The sequence below is a fragment of the Nyctereutes procyonoides genome, unplaced genomic scaffold (genome assembly GCF_905146905.1).
Source record: "Nyctereutes procyonoides isolate TBG_1078 unplaced genomic scaffold, NYPRO_anot_genome, whole genome shotgun sequence".
Classification (NCBI taxonomy): domain Eukaryota; kingdom Metazoa; phylum Chordata; class Mammalia; order Carnivora; family Canidae; genus Nyctereutes; species Nyctereutes procyonoides.
In genome coordinates this window covers 59716216-59731843 of record NW_026575133.1, presented here as the reverse complement: position 1 = coordinate 59731843, position 15628 = coordinate 59716216, and the positions used below count along the sequence as shown (strand labels likewise).

Here is a 15628-nt window from a genome sequence, read left to right as displayed (position 1 = left end):
CCTCACTGAGCTTGGAGCCTGACATGGGGCTGGGTCCCATGACCCCAAGAACATGACCTGAGCCAAAATCAAGAATCGGATGCTTAACTGATTAAGCCACCCAGAAGCCCTGAAGATTTTTCTCTTATATTTTGTTCTAAAAGTTTTATAGTTTTCCATTTAACATTTAAGTAAGTGTTTGATCAATTTTGAGATTTTTTTTTTGTTTAAGATGTAAGTTTTAATTGAGGTTCATTTTATTTACCTATGGATGTTCAATTGTTCTTTTTTTATTATTGCTATTTCTCTGCTGAGATTTTCTGTTTTCATTTGTTTCAAGAGAATTCATAACTGCTTATTTAAGCTGTTTTTATATTGGCTGCTTTAAAATTCTGGTCACATAATTTTAGCATATGGTTTCTCTCAATATTGGCATTGGTTAAATTTCATTTCTCTTTCAAATTATGATTTACTGTTGGCACAATCTTATGGAGTAAATCTGCAGAACTTATTGATCTTATTTATCTGAAACTTTATACCCATTGATTGATGACTTCCATTCTATCCTCTCCTCTGTACCCCCTTATGAATCGAGTTGATTTTTGTGCATGGTATAACAGTTCAATTTCATTCTTTTACATATGCATATCCACTTTTCCCAACATCATTTGTTGGCAAGACTCTCTTTTATCCATTGTTGGTATTCCTGGTAACCTAATCAAAGTTGGGTTGGTTATATATGTGTAGATTACGTTCTAAGCTCTCTGTCCCATTGATTTTCTGCCTTTTTGATGGTACCATATTATTTTGATTATGGTAGCTTGGTAGTATATTTCAGAATCAGGCCCTCTTGATTTGTTCTTCTCAAGATTTATTTGACTATCTGTAGCCTTTTGTGGTTTCATAAGAATTTTAGTATTGTTTTTTCGATTTCTGTAAAATTGCAATAGAGATTTTGATAGAAATAGCATGTGAATTTTTTCTAATATTTAGATTTTGATGGGTAACATGGACAATTTAACAATAGTAAGTCTTCCAATTCAGAAACTTGGGATGTCTCACCATTGGTTTGTGTCTTCTTTAATTTCATTTATATATGTTTTATATATTTTTTTAATAATAAATTTATTTTATATTGGTGTTCAATTTACCAACATACAGAATAACACCCAGTGCTCATCCTGTCAAGTGCCTCCCTCAGTGCCCATCACCTATTCACCCCAAACCTCCACCCTCCTCCCCTTCCACCACCCCTAGTTCATATCCCAGAGTTAGGAGTCTTTATGTTCTGTCTCCATTTCTGATATTTCTCACACATTTCTTCTCCCTTCCCTTCTATTCCCTTTCACTATTATTTATATTCCCTAAATGAATGAGAACATATAATGATTGTCCTTCTCTGATTGACTCATTTCACTCAGCATAACCCTCTATTTCCATCCACGTCAAAGCAAATGGTGGGTATTTGTCGTTTCTAATGATTGAGTGATATTCCATTGTCTACATAAACCACATCTTCTTTATCCATTCATCTTTTGATGGACACCGAGGCTCCTTCCACAGTTTGGCTATTGTGGACATTGCTGCTAGAAACATCGGGGTGCAGGTGTCCCAGCGTTTCATTGCATCTGTGTCTTAGGGGTAAATCCCCAACAGTGCAATTGCTGGGTCATAGGGCAGGTCTATTTTTAACTCTTGGAGGAACCTCCACACAGTTTTCCAGAGTGGCTGCACCAGTTCACATTCCCACCAACAGTGTAAGAGGGTTCCCTTTTCTCCGCATCCTCTCCAACATTTGTGGTTTCCTGCCTTGTTAATGTTCCCCATTCTGACTGGTGTGAGGTGGTATCTCATTGTGGTTTTGATATGTATTTCCCTGATGACAAGGGATGCGGAGCATTTTCTCATGTGCTTGTTGGCCATGTCTATGTCTTCCTCTGTGAGATTTCTCTTCATGTCTTTTGTCCATTTCATGATTGGATTGTTTGTTCCTTTGCTGTTGAGTTTAAGAAGTTCTTTATAGATCTTGGAAACTAGCCCTTTATCTGATACGTCATTTGCAAATATCTTCTCCCATTCTGTAGGTTGTCTTTTCGTTTTGTTGACTGTATCCTTTGCTGTGCAAAAGATTCTTATCTTGATGAAATCCCAAGGTTCATTTTTGTTTTTGTTTCTTTTGCCTTCTCGGATGTATCTTGCAAGAAGTTACTGTGGCCGAGTTCAAAGAGGGTGTTGCCTGTGTTCTCCTCTAGGATTTTGATGGAATCTTGCCTCACATTTAGAGCTTTCATCCATTTTGAGTTTATCTTTGTGTATGGTGCAAGAGAGTGGTCTAGTTTCATTCTTCTGCATGTGGATGTCCAATTTTCCCAGCACCATTTATTGAAGAGACTGTCTTTCTTCCAGTGGATAGTCTTTCCTCCTTTATAGAACATCATTGACCATAAAGTTGAGGGTCCACTTCTGGATTCTCTATTCTGTTCCATTGATCTATGTGTCTGATTTTGTGCCAGTACCACACTGTCTTGATGACCACAGCTTTGTAGTACAACCTGAAATCTGGCATTGTGATGCCCCCAGATATGGTTTTCTTTTTTAAAATTCCCCTGGCTATTCGGGGTCTTTTCTGATTCCACACAAATCTTAAAATAATTTGTTCCAACTCTCTGAAGAAAGTCCATGGTATTTTGAAAGGGATTGCATTAAACGTGTAAATTGCCCTGGGTAACATTGACATTTTCACAATATTAATTCTGCCAATCCATGAGCACAGAATATTTTTCCATCTCTTAGGTCTTCCTCAATTTCTTTCAGAAGTGTTCTATAGTTTTTAGGTTATAGATCCTTTACCTCTCTAGTTAGGTTTATTCCTAGGTATCTCATGCTTTTGGGTGCAATTGTAAATGGGATTGACTTCTTAATTTCTCTTTCTTCAGTCTCATTATTAATGTATAGAAATGCCACTGACTTCTGGGCATTGATTTTGTATCCTGCCACGCTGCCAAATTGCTATATGAGTTCTAGCAATCTTGGGGTGGAGGCTTTTGGGTTTTCTATGTAGAGTATCATGTCATTGGCGAAGAGGGAGAGTTTGACTTCTTCTTTGCCAATTTGAATGCCTTTAATGTCTTTTTGTTGTCTGATTGCTGAGGCTAGGACTTCCAGTACTATGTTGAATAGCAGTGGTGAGAGTGGACATCCCTGTCTTGTTCCTGATCTTAGGGGAAAGGCTCCCAGTGCTTCCCCATTGAGAATGATATTTGCTGTGGGCTTTTCGTAGATGACTTTTAAGATGTTGAGGAATGTTCCCTCTATCACTACACTCTGAAGAGTTCTGATCAGGAATGGATGCTGTATTTTGTCAAATGCTTTCTCTGCATCTAATGAGAGGATCATATGGTTCTTGGTTTTTCTCTTGCTGATATGATGAATCACATTGATTGTTTTACGAGTGTTGAACCAGCCTTGTGTCCCAGGGATAAATCCTACTTGGTCACGGTGAATAATCTTCTTAATGTACTGTTGGATCCTATTGGCTAGTATCTTGTTGAGAATTTTTGTATCCATGTTCATCAGGGATATTGGTCTGTAATTCTCCTTTTTGGTGGGGTCTTTGTCTGGTTTTGGAATTAAGGTGATGCTGGCCTCATAGAACGAATTTGGAAGTACTCCATCTCTTTCTATCTTTCCAAATAGCTTTAGTAGAATAGGTATGGTTTCTTCTTTAAATGTTTGATAGAATTCCCCAGGGAAGCCGTCTGGCCCTGGACTTTTGTGTCTTGGAAGGTTTTTGATGACTGCTTCAATTTCCTCCCTGGTTATTGGCCTGTTCAGGTTTTCTATTTCTTCTTGTTCCAGTTTTGGTAGTTTGTGGCTTTCCAGGAATGCTCCCATTTCTTCTAGATTGCCTAATTTATTGGCGTAGAGCTGTTCATAATATGTTTTTAAAATCGTTTGTATTTCCTTGGTGTTGGTAGTGATCTCTCCTTTCTCATTCACGATTTTATTAATTTGAGTCTTCTCTCTCTTCTTTTTAATAAGGCTGGCTAATGGTTTATCTATCTTATTAATTCTTTCAAAGAACCAAGTCCTATTTTGTTGATCTGTTCCACAGTTCTTCTGGTCTCGATTTCATTGAGTTCTGCTCGAATTTTTATTAATTCTTCTTCTGCTGGGTGTAGGACCTATCTGCTATTTTTTCTCTAGCTCCTTTAGGTATAAGGTTAGCTTTTGTATTTGAGTTCTTTCCAGGTTTTGAATGGATGCTTGTATTGCGATGTATTTCTCCCTCAGGACTGCTTTTGCTGAATCCCAAAGATTTTGAATGGATGTATCTTCATTCTCATTAGTTTCCATGAATCTTTTTAATTCTTCCTTAATTTTCTGGTTGACCCTTTCATCTTTTAGCAGGATGGTCCTTAACCTCCACGTATTTGAAGTCCTTCCAAACTTCTTGTTGTGATTTAGTTCTAATTTCAAGGCATTATGGTCGGAGAATATGCAGGAGACAATCCTAATCTTTTGGTATCATTTCAGACCTGATTTGTGACCCAGTGTGTGGTCTATTCTGGAGAAAGTTCCATGTGCACCTGAGAAGAATGTGTATTCAGTTGAGTTTGGATGTAAAGTTCTGTAGATATCTGTGAAATCCATCTGGTCCAGTGTATCATTTAAAGCTCTCGTTTCTTTGGAGATGTTGTGTTTAGAAGACCTATCAAGTTTAGAAAGCGCTAGATTGAACTCACCAAGTATAACTGTATTATTATCTAAGTATGTCTTAACTTTGGTTATTAATTGATTGATATATTTGGCAGCTCCCACACTCGGGGCATATATATTAAGGATTGTTAAGTCCTCTTGTTGGATAGATCCTTAAAGTATGAGATAGTGTCCCTCTTCATCTCTCACTACAGTCTTCGGAGTAAATTTTAGTTTATCTGATATGAGGATTGTTACCCCTGCTTTCTTTTGAGGACCATTTGAATGGTAAATGGTTCTCCAACCTTTTATTTTCAGGCTGTAGGTGTCCTTCTGTCTAAAATGAGTCTCTTGTAGACAGCAAATAGATGGGTCCTGCTTTTTTATCCAGTCTGACACCCTGAGCCTTTTGATGGGGTCATTAAGCCCGTTCATGTTCAGAGTTACTATTGAAAGATATGAGTTAAGTGTCATCATGATATCTATTCAGTCCCTGTTTTTGTGGATTGTTCCACTGAACTTCTTCTTAAAGGGGAATTTTGAGAGTCCCCCTTAAAATTTCTTGCAGAGCTGGTTTTGGGGTCACATATTCTTTCAGTTCCTGCCTGTCTTGGAAGCTCTTTATCTCTCCTTCCATTCTGAATGAGAGCCTTGCTGGATAGAGTATTCTTGGTTGCATGTTCTTCTCATTTAGGACCCTGAATATATCCTGCCAGCCCTTTCTGGCCTGCCACGTCTCTGTGGAGAGGTCTGCTGTTACCCTAATACTCCTCCCCATAAAAGTCAGGGATTTCTTGTCTCTTGCTGCTTTAAGGATCTTCTCTTTATCTTTGGAATTTGCAAGCTTAACTATTAGATGTCGAGGTGTTGAACGGTTTTTATTGATTTTAGGGGGGATCTCTCTATTTCCTGGATCTGAATGCCTGTTTCCCTTCCCAGATTAGGAAAGTTTTCAGTTATGATTTGTTCAAATACATATTCTGGCCCTCTGGCCTTTTCGGCGCCCTCGGGAACCCCAATTAAACGTAGATTTTTCTTCCTCAGGCTGTCACTTATTTCCCTTAATCTATCCTCATGGTCTTTTAATTGTCTCTTTTTTCCTCAGTTTCCCTCTTTGCCATCAACTTGTCTTCTATGTCATTCACTCGTTCTTCCACCTCGTTAAGCCTCGTCTTTAGGACTTCTAGTTTGGATTGCATCTCATTCAATTGATTTTTAATTTTTGCCTGATTAGATCTAAATTCTGCAGTCATGAAGTCTCGTGAGTCCTTTATACTTTTTTTCTAGAGCCACCAGTAGCTTTATAATAGTGCTTCTGAATTGGCTTTCTGACATTGAAGTGTAATCCAGATTTTGTAACTCTGTGGGAAAGAGGGCTGTTTCTGATTCTTTCTTTTGAGGTGAGGTTTTCCTTCTAGTCATTCTGCTCAGTAAAGAGTGTCCAAAAACAAATTGTATTGGGAAAAGGAGAAAAAGAAAGAAGAGAAAGAAGGAAAGAAAAAGAAAAAAGGAAGAAAACAAGACAAAAGAAGAAAAAAGAAAAAGAAATAAAAAAGGGGGGAAGAAAACAGAAATCAACAAGCAAAAAAAAAAAAACAAAATTCAACAAACAAACAAACAAACAAAAAAAAAAACAAGGGGGAGTATCCTCTGATTCTGTATACTGTAAGTCCCTCGACTTCCCCTGGAACTTTCCAGTGCTGCTTGGTCAATAATTTGTTTTTCCACTGTCCTCTAGCTGGCCTTCTGGGGGAGGGGCTTGCTGTGCTGATTTTCAGGTGTTAGCACTTGGGGGAGCTGCTCAGCGAAAGATATTTAAGCTGTTTATGCTGTGAGGCCACTGTGAGGCTCAGCGAGGGTTGTTTACCCCGTGAGGCCCCAGGAGGAACAGCCGCAGTTGCTATGGCAACTCTGGAAGCCTGGAGTCAGCCCCCGCAGTGACTCGGAGCTCTCCGTCTGCAGGGCCTGGAGGCTCCGGGGCGGGGCCGCTGATCTGCTCAGCTCGGGGCAGGAGCGTCCTTGCTGTCCTGGGCCCTCCCGGCCTCTGCCTGTCCCGGGGGAGGCCGGATCCTGGGCTGTGTCCCGGCGCCCTGTGCTCCGGGGCCTGCGCTGGTGGATTCGCGCTCCCGCCCCGCAGCCCCCTCCGCGGAGCCGCCGCCCGAGCCCCTCCGAGCTGCTCCGGCCCCACCGTGCGCGCTGCAGCCCTTAGGGAGCTCGGAGCACTCTCCTGGGGCGCAGGTGTCTGTTAGTGTCCCCGGGAGCCCGAGGGCATCCCCGCCCTCCTGGGTCCTGCTCCACCTCCCTGCGGGCCCCTTTCCGCCCGGGAAGGTTGGTGCAGCTCCTGCTCCTCCGGGACGGGGCTCTCCTGTCCTGGGGACACTCGCCCCGGCCTCAGCCCGGCTCCTCGCGGGGCCCCTCCCCCTCGGAGGCCTTTTGTTCCTTTATTTCTTTTTCCCCGTCTTCCTACCTTGATAGAAGCGCGGACTCTTCTCACTGTAGCGTTCCAGCTGGTCTCTCTTTACATCTCAGGCCGAATTCGTAGATTTTCAGGATGATTTGAAGGTTTTCTAGGTAATTTCGTGGGGACAGGTGACTTGGGGACCCTGCTCTTCTGCCATCCTGCCCCTCCCTGTCTACATATGTTTTATAGTTTTCAGTGTACAAGTCTTTCACCTGTTGAAATTTATTCCTAAGTATTTTATTTCTTTTGTGCAACTATAAATGAGATTGTTTCTCTAATTTCCTTTCAGATTATTCATCGTCAGTACATGATAATGCAATTGATTTTCATGTCAATTTTGTGTTCTGCATCTTTAATGAATTCCTATATTATTTTTAACAGTTTTTTTTCTTAAATAGAATTTTTATGGTTTTCTGTGTATAGGATCATGTTGACTGCAAAAAGAAGACAATTTTACTTCTTCCTTTCCAATTTGGATGCTTTTATTTCTTTTTGTGGCCTAATTACTCTGGCTGGGGTTTCCAGTAGTATAATGAACAAGGATAATGAGAATGGGCTCTCGCTTTGTTCCTGATCTTAGAGGAAAAAGTTTCTCTTTTTTTCAAAATTGAGTAAAATTTTAGCTGCTGGATTTCATACACAGCCTTTATTATGCTGAGGTAATCTTGCTCTCTTCCTAGTTTTTTGAGAGTTTTTATCATGAAAATTGTTTAATTGCACCAAACACTTATTCTAGATCCTTTTAGATGATCACGCTTTTATCCTTAATTATCTTAATGTGGTATATAACAGTAATTGATTTTTATATTTTAACCACCTTTGTATCCCACAGATAAATCCTTTTTGATCATGGTGTATAATTATTTATAGTAGTGGATCATAAGGGATCATAAGGGACTTCTGTGGTATCCGTTGTAACATCTCTTTCATTGTTTATTTATTTGAGCCCTCTTTCTTTTTTCCTTGTTGAGTCAAACTAAAGTTTATCAATTTTTCTTATTTTTTCCGAGAACTAACTCTTAGTTTTAGTGATTTTTTTCTAGTCTTTTAAGTCTCTGTTTCATTTATTTATGCTCTGATGCTTGTTATTTCCCTCTTTGTACCAGCTTTCAGTTTTGTTTGTTCTGTTCCTAGTTCCTTGAAGTGTATAATTAAGTTATTTGAGGTCTTCCTATTTCTTGAGGTATCTATCACTATAAGCTTTACTTCTAATACGACTTTTCCTGCATCCCATAAAGTTTAGTATGTGTGTTTTCATTTTTATTCTTATCAAGGTATTTTCTAGTTTATTTTGTTTATTGATTTCGTTGTTGATCCATGCTGTTCCAGAATGTTTCAATTTTTCAAACTGTGAATTTTCTGCTTTTCTTTCTGTTTTTGATGTCTAGTTTCATTACATTATAATTACAAAATATACGTTGGTGTAATTTAATATTTTTGCATTTGTCAAGATTTGTTTTGTGACCAAATATGTGATCTATTCTGGAGAAATATCTGTGGGTACTTGAGAATAATTTGTATCCTGCTGCCATTGGGTAGAATATTCTGTATATGTCTCTTAGATAGATTTAGTCTTTAGTGCTATCCAAATCCTTTATTTCCTTTTTGATATGTAACCCGGAGGTTCTATTGTGTATTGAAAGTGGGGTATTGAAATTTCCTACTTTACTATAATGCTATCAATTTCTCCCTTCAGTTCTGTGAATGTTTACAGAGTTAGATGTGCTGGTGTTGGATGCATATATATGTATATATGTATGCATCTCTTCTTTCAGTTTTGACTTAGACTCTCTTCTGTCAGATATAAGTATATTCATTCCTACTCTCTTTTGGTGACTGTTTATATGCAGAATCTTTTTCCGATATTTACTTTTAGTTGTGTTTTTTTTTAATTTAAAGTGAGTTTTTTCTACACAGCTTATAGTGAGCCTTATTTTTAAAATCCATTCAGTTACTTCGTGTCTTCCAATGGAGAGTTTAACTTTAAATTATTATCAATAAGGAACAATTTGATATTGATATTTTGTTACTTTCCTATTAATCTTCTGTGTTTTGTTGATTTTCTGTGTGCATATTGATATTCTTGGTTTCTTTCTCTTTTTCTTTTGTGTAATTGCTATAGTTTGTGTTTGTGTGTCTATGTGTGTGGTTACCTTGGGGCTTACATAACATATCTTATAGTTAAGGTAGTCTGTGTTAAACTGGTAACAAGTTAAGCCCAATAACGTACCAAAATTCTATACTTCATCTTTTCTTCAGCTCATATTTTATGTTATTGTCACAATTTACATCTATTCTTACTGTGCATATTTTGACATGTTTTATAGTTATAGTTATTTTGCATGCTTTTATCTTTTTTACTAGAATTAAAAGTGATTAACCCACCATAGAATCGTACCATATCTGTATATATGTGTATGTGAATATATGTATATATATTTATATATGAATATACATGTATATAATCTATTTCATGTTTTTCATGCTTTCATGTTACTATTTAGCATTCTTTTATTTCAACACGAAAAACCCATTTTAGCATTTCTCATAAGGGGGTTCTTCTTTTTGTCTGGATATAAATATCTCCTTTATTTTAAAAGACAATTTTGCCAAATATAGTATTCTTGATAGTTTTTTTTTTTCTTTAAATGTTTTGACTACATCATTTCACTGCCTCCAAACCTGCAAAATTTCAGTTCAAACTCTCACTCATAGTTTTAATGGTGATTCTTCTTGTATATGACATATTGCTCTCACCACTTTCAAATATTTTTGTCTTTGACCTTTTACAATTTGATTATGGTGAGTCTTGGCATGGATTTCTTTGGTTCCTTTTACTTGAGACATTTGGGGCTTTGTGTATCTGAATGCCCATTTCATTCCTTAGATATTGGATATTTTCAGTCATTATTTCTTTGAAGGAGTTTACTGGACCTCACTCTTCTCATTCTGGGACTCCCATCATGTGGATCTTGATCTTCTTGTTGATGTTCTATAAGTCCTTTGTTTTCCTCATTCTTTTCCAGTCTTTTTCTCTCTTTTGACTGAATAATTAACAGTGATCTATCTGACTAGGAGTCCAGTGATCCCTTTTATCTGCTTGATCTAGTCTGATGCCTTTTCTGGACCACCTCGTGTCATTGGTCCATGCTCAGATCTGGAGGCAGGAAGAGCAGAAGCCAGCAGACTTCTGTTTCTTTATGTCACTTGGTAGAAAGGGAGATATCAGGCTTTATGACAGAGCCTTCTATTTTCTGCCCTAGTTGTTGAGTTGAAACTGGGTCAGATTGTTTGGATTTTTCTGCTGCCTCTGAAGGCAGGTAAGTTAACTAATTATCTGGTTATTGATGAGGATTAGGCTTGCCTACCAAGGCTATTATATTGCCAAAATAGGCGGATTAAACAGTCCATCAGTGCAGTGACTATGGACTATGTTTGAGATTAGCCTATAAGTCTTTGAAGTTGCCACTCTGAATCACACGTGTGTGTGTCTTGGCTCAAGAGCAAGTGCTAGAACACCTTACTATTTTTTTTATTATGCTTTTTTCATTCTCTGTCATTTATCCAGAAAGAGAAAACTATTCTTGAGTTTTTTGTCTGTGCTGGTGGTTCTGTGTTAAAGGCCTCTCCAGCACCCAATTTGGAAGATATACATGAGAAATTAAAAGAAAACTCAGTGAATTTACCTGGTTATCATTCCTCAAGTCTAGAAGTTTCTAGGCAGTCTGCCTTTTTATTTTTAGCTTTCAGAGGTTGTTTTATTTTTTTCACTGAATTATTTTCAGAGTATTTAGTTGTATTTAGAGGGAACAAACAGGGAAAATGAGTTTATGTGACCTCATTCCAGAAACTAAATTGGCCATAATTTTTGAATAATGTTTTGCATTAAAAATGTAATAAAGTATAAACACCTTTGAGTAACACTCCAAGGAATAAAAAAAGTCAAGTCAACCATTTTTGATATAGAAAGAGTTAAGATAGACATTATAGGAGATACTAACATTTGTGAAAGACACAAATAATGTTCTAGTATTTCCAGAAAAGCTTAGTAAAAAGAACAATGTAGGGAAGAAAAGGAAATGAAAATAAACATTTTTTTTTGTTCTGGGGAAGTATATGGTAAGTATCATAAGAGAGATTAAAAAATAACATAAGACTGATTTTTAAAAAAATATGTATCTTAGGTAATAAGTAATTTATCATTTAAGTTAAAAAAAGAGGTACTATTATTTATGCCAATTTAGCATGTATAAACTGAAACATTCTCAGCAATATATGATCACCTTATCCTTAAGACTTTTTGTTTTATGTTTTTTTTTAAAAAAAGACCCTTTTATTTTAACTACTTATTTTGGAAATGTTTATGCATATGCATATTTATAAAATAATACAGTAAATCCTTATTTTCTCATCATCTAGGTTTACTAACTATAAATCTATGGCCAGTTTTCATTCTTCTGTATACCCTTATCCCCCTTCTGCTCTTTCAATACTTAAGAACAAATTCTAGGTAGTTTCCTGAGTCATTCCTTGGTCAAAACACTAATATCTTTATTGTATGACTTTCTCTTTTTCTCCACCAGGCATAACCACGTTCAGCCATATGTTGCTTTTTGTTTTACTTATAGGGCTGATACTCTAATGGTTCAACTCTGCCAGAAGATAGATCCTTAACAATTAGCCCTGCACACTGACCAGCACAGGATAAGAAGCCAGAGCATCTATGACCTCAAGTTTTGCCTGCCTTCTTCTCTGGACCAATATTTCCATAATGGTGGTTTCATAATGACTCTGACTAAAGCTCTGCTGTACATGAGGATCATACCCCTGCTACCCTGGCTTGGGGTGCTTCTGTCCTTTTGTGAATACACCCAGGCTGAAGACCCCCAATATCAGAGTACCCCAGAAGTAGTGATTCCTTTGAAGATACCTGACACCAGCAGAGGCATGAAGCCTTCTGGCTGGCTCTCTTACAGCCTGCGTTTTGGGGGCAAGAGACACATTGTCCACATGAAGGCCAAAAAGTATTTGCTGTCTAGACACCTCCCAGTGTTCACCTACACAGACCAAGGTGCTCTCCTCGAGGACCAACCCTTTGTTCCAAAGGACTGCTACTACCACGGTTATGTGGAGGGGGACCCAGAATCCCTGGTTTCTCTCAGTTCCTGTTCTGGTGGCTTTCAAGGATTGTTACAGATAAATGACTTTGCTTATGAAATTAAGCCCATGACTTTTTCTACTAAATTTGAACATCTGGTATATAAAATGGATAGTGAGAAGACTCAAATTTCAGGCATGAACTCTGATTTTATGCAAGAGGAAACTGTATCCCAACTGGAGTCTCAAAAGATTAATAATTCTACTCAGAAGCAAAGTGCTTATTCCAGCTGGTGGGTCCATATGTATATTATGGAATTAGCAGTGGTGGTGGACCACAGTCTATATGTTCATATAAAAAAGAATATTTCAAAGTTTAATGAGGACCTATATGCTATGGTAAATATAGTGGATTCCATTTATGATGGAATGGGTCTTAAACTGTCATTGTTTGGTTTGGAGTTCTGGACTGAAAGAAACTATATTCAAGTAAATGATGTACATAGATCTCTGAGATATTTCTGCGTTTGGAAAAATAGAAACTTTGGTTTGCGCCTGCAACATGATACTGTACATCTTTTTATAAATCAAACAGTACGAGGAATGAGTGGTTTAGGTTATCGTAATGGAATGTGTCAGCCATTGCAAAGTTGTGCAATTATTACTACTACAAATAAAACCTTGAACAAGATTGCAATTGCAATAGCTCATCATCTTGGCCATAATCTGGGTATGACTCATGATGATGCCTTTTGTAAGTGTGGACATCCTAAATGTATAATGCATGTTTCAAACCCACCAGTAACTGCATTTAGCAATTGTAGTTATTCTTATTTTTGGTCATATAGTTTACAGTTCGCACAATGTTTGTTCTACAAGACACATCCAAAGGACATATTTTCAAAGAAGCGTTGTGGGGATGGTATTGTTGAAGAAGATGAGGAGTGTGACTGTGGATCTTTACAGAGTTGTTCAACAGATGCCTGCTGTCTGACAAACTGCACTCTGGCTTATGGGTCTATTTGTGCTTTTGGGCTTTGTTGCAAAGACTGCCAGTTATTACCACCAGGAATAATGTGTAGAAAAGAGGTCAATGAATGTGATCTTCCAGAGTGGTGCGATGGAAGATCCCCATTTTGCCCAAAGGATGTATATGTGGAGGATGGAATTCCCTGTAATGAAAGTGCCTATTGCTATGAAAAGAAATGTAACAACCGCAATGATCAGTGTAAGCAGATTTTTGGCAAAGATGCAATAAGTGCAAGTCCTAGTTGCTACAATAGCATGAACACTCGTGGTGACCGTTTTGGGAACTGCGGCATCCTCAAGTCTACATATATAAAATGTAATGTCTCAGACAGCCAATGTGGGAGAATTCAGTGTAAGAATGTGACCCAAATGCCCCTTTTGAGAGACCATTCCACCGTGATTCATACTCACTTCAATAATGTCATCTGCTGGGGTATCGACTACCACTTGGGGATGACCATACCTGATCTTGGAGAAGTGAAAGATGGCACAGAGTGTGGCCCAGAACATATCTGCATGAACAGGAAGTGTGTCCATTTATCTCGCTTGGATAGTAATTGTACGCCTAAATTCTGTAACATGAGGGGCATTTGCAACAATAAACATCACTGCCATTGCAACTCTGTCTGGGACCCACCCAACTGCCTCATTAGGGGCAATGGAGGTAGTATTGATAGTGGCCCACCCCCTAAGAGAGAAAAGATAAAGAAGAAGTACTTGTTAATAGCCTCACTTTTTTGGTTGCTTCTTTTATTATGTTGTCTTCTTTGTCTTTGTATGAGGAGAAAGAAAAAAGAAGTTCCCGCTCAACCTGATAAACAACCGCAAATGGTTCCACCTCCACCTGCAAAGCCACAGAAAAAAGTCCCACCTCCACCCGCAAAGGCACAGAAAAAGATTCCACCTCCACCTGCAAAACCCCCGCAAAAGGCTCCTACTCAGCCTGCCAAGCCACCGCAACAGGCTCCGACTCAGCCTGCAAAGCCACAGCAAAAGCCTTCAGCTCAGTTTTCAAAATCACAGCAACAGCTTTCAGCTCAGTCTTCAAAATCACAGCAAAAGCTTTCAGCTCAGTCTTCAAAATCACAGCAAAAGCTTTCAGCTCAGTCTTCAAAATCACAGCAAAAGCTTTCAGCTCAGCCTTCAAAATCACAGCAAACTCTTAAGAGTCAATCTAGCGTAACAGTTGGCCCAAGTGGGAAACAAAGGCCATCAGTCACAAAGAATGTACCCAAATAAATGTGCATTAAAAAAGGCAATCCCTAAAATATTTATACTTACTCTTCATTATTTTAAACAATTAGAAGATTTGTTTTTCCTAAAATTTGTCTATATTTTCTGGGGAAAGGCATGGCATGTGGATTGTGTATGTGTTTTTAAGTTACTGCTTCTCAGCTTCAAATCCCCTTCCCATTTTGTACACTGCATTACAGGGATCGCATTTCTGCTCTACCAGCCTTCTTCCTATAGGGATCTGCAACAGGGTGAATGAGTGAGAGTTTGGAAGTCTGAGACATCTATTTACTTTTTGATGTCAATATCACCTCAACATGTTTTACATTGGCAGCTTTACGTAGTATATGTATATACTATTATATATATAATACTTATTTGTTTACATTATAGCTATAATTATTATTATTATTAAATTTATTCCAGACCAACTTCATTGTCAGACTGAGAGAGAGCAGCATAACTGTCTGGTGCGCTGTCACCAGAGTTCTGAGTCTCAGATTTTTTAGCTTTCTACCAATATTGCAAATCTTCTTCATCAGCTTAGAAGAACCTACTGTCAGAGTTCTGAGTGTCACATCTATGCAGTCTTTTTGATTTAAGTAACCCCCAAGCTTTTCCCTTTGCTCCTCAACTCCTTGAATGAAATTACTCTCTTACAGTTAGTATTTAATGGTTACTCACCAGTTAGCAGCATAATATCTCCCTTAACTTGTTCTGTTCTTCCATATATGTTTTTACCCAATTCTTATACTTAATTCTATCCCTCTAAAATCACTGATGTGGTTTTACTTTTTCTGAATGAATCCTGACTGTTACAGTACTAGTCCTGGCATAACGTGGAAACTGAAAGTGAGGAGGTGTCAGAAGTTTTTGTTTGATATATCTTTACTACTGACCTTGATCATCTTGAGTAAAGTACTTAAATTTATTGCAATTTTCCAACCAAAAGAAGAAAGGATAGGATAATAATATCAGTTGTCTCTCATTTTGGAGGATTCTTTGGTTATAAAATGAGATAAAGAAAATGCTTTTGATTCTAGGTAAGTCTAGGAAGATAAAGTCATTTTTCCCCTCAGAAAACAATAAAAACAATTGTATAATACCGAACACATTTTATTTAATTATATC

General features: G+C 37.9%; 1 protein-coding gene across 1 annotated transcript; it reads left to right on the top strand.

Moving 5' to 3' along the window:
* Window positions 1-11923: 11923 nt before the first annotated feature.
* ADAM29 (ADAM metallopeptidase domain 29) lies at window positions 11924-14503 on the top strand. The gene has a single exon (XM_055345820.1). It carries the CDS (start codon window positions 11924-11926, stop codon window positions 14501-14503), a length of 2580 nt encoding a protein of 859 aa, XP_055201795.1.
* Window positions 14504-15628: the final 1125 nt, after the last annotated feature.

Bases quoted from the DNA above. Each gene is read 5' to 3' on its own strand.
- ADAM29 (XM_055345820.1), top strand. From the start codon at position 11,924: ATGACTCTGACTAAAGCTCTGCTGTACATGAGGATCATACCCCTGCTA.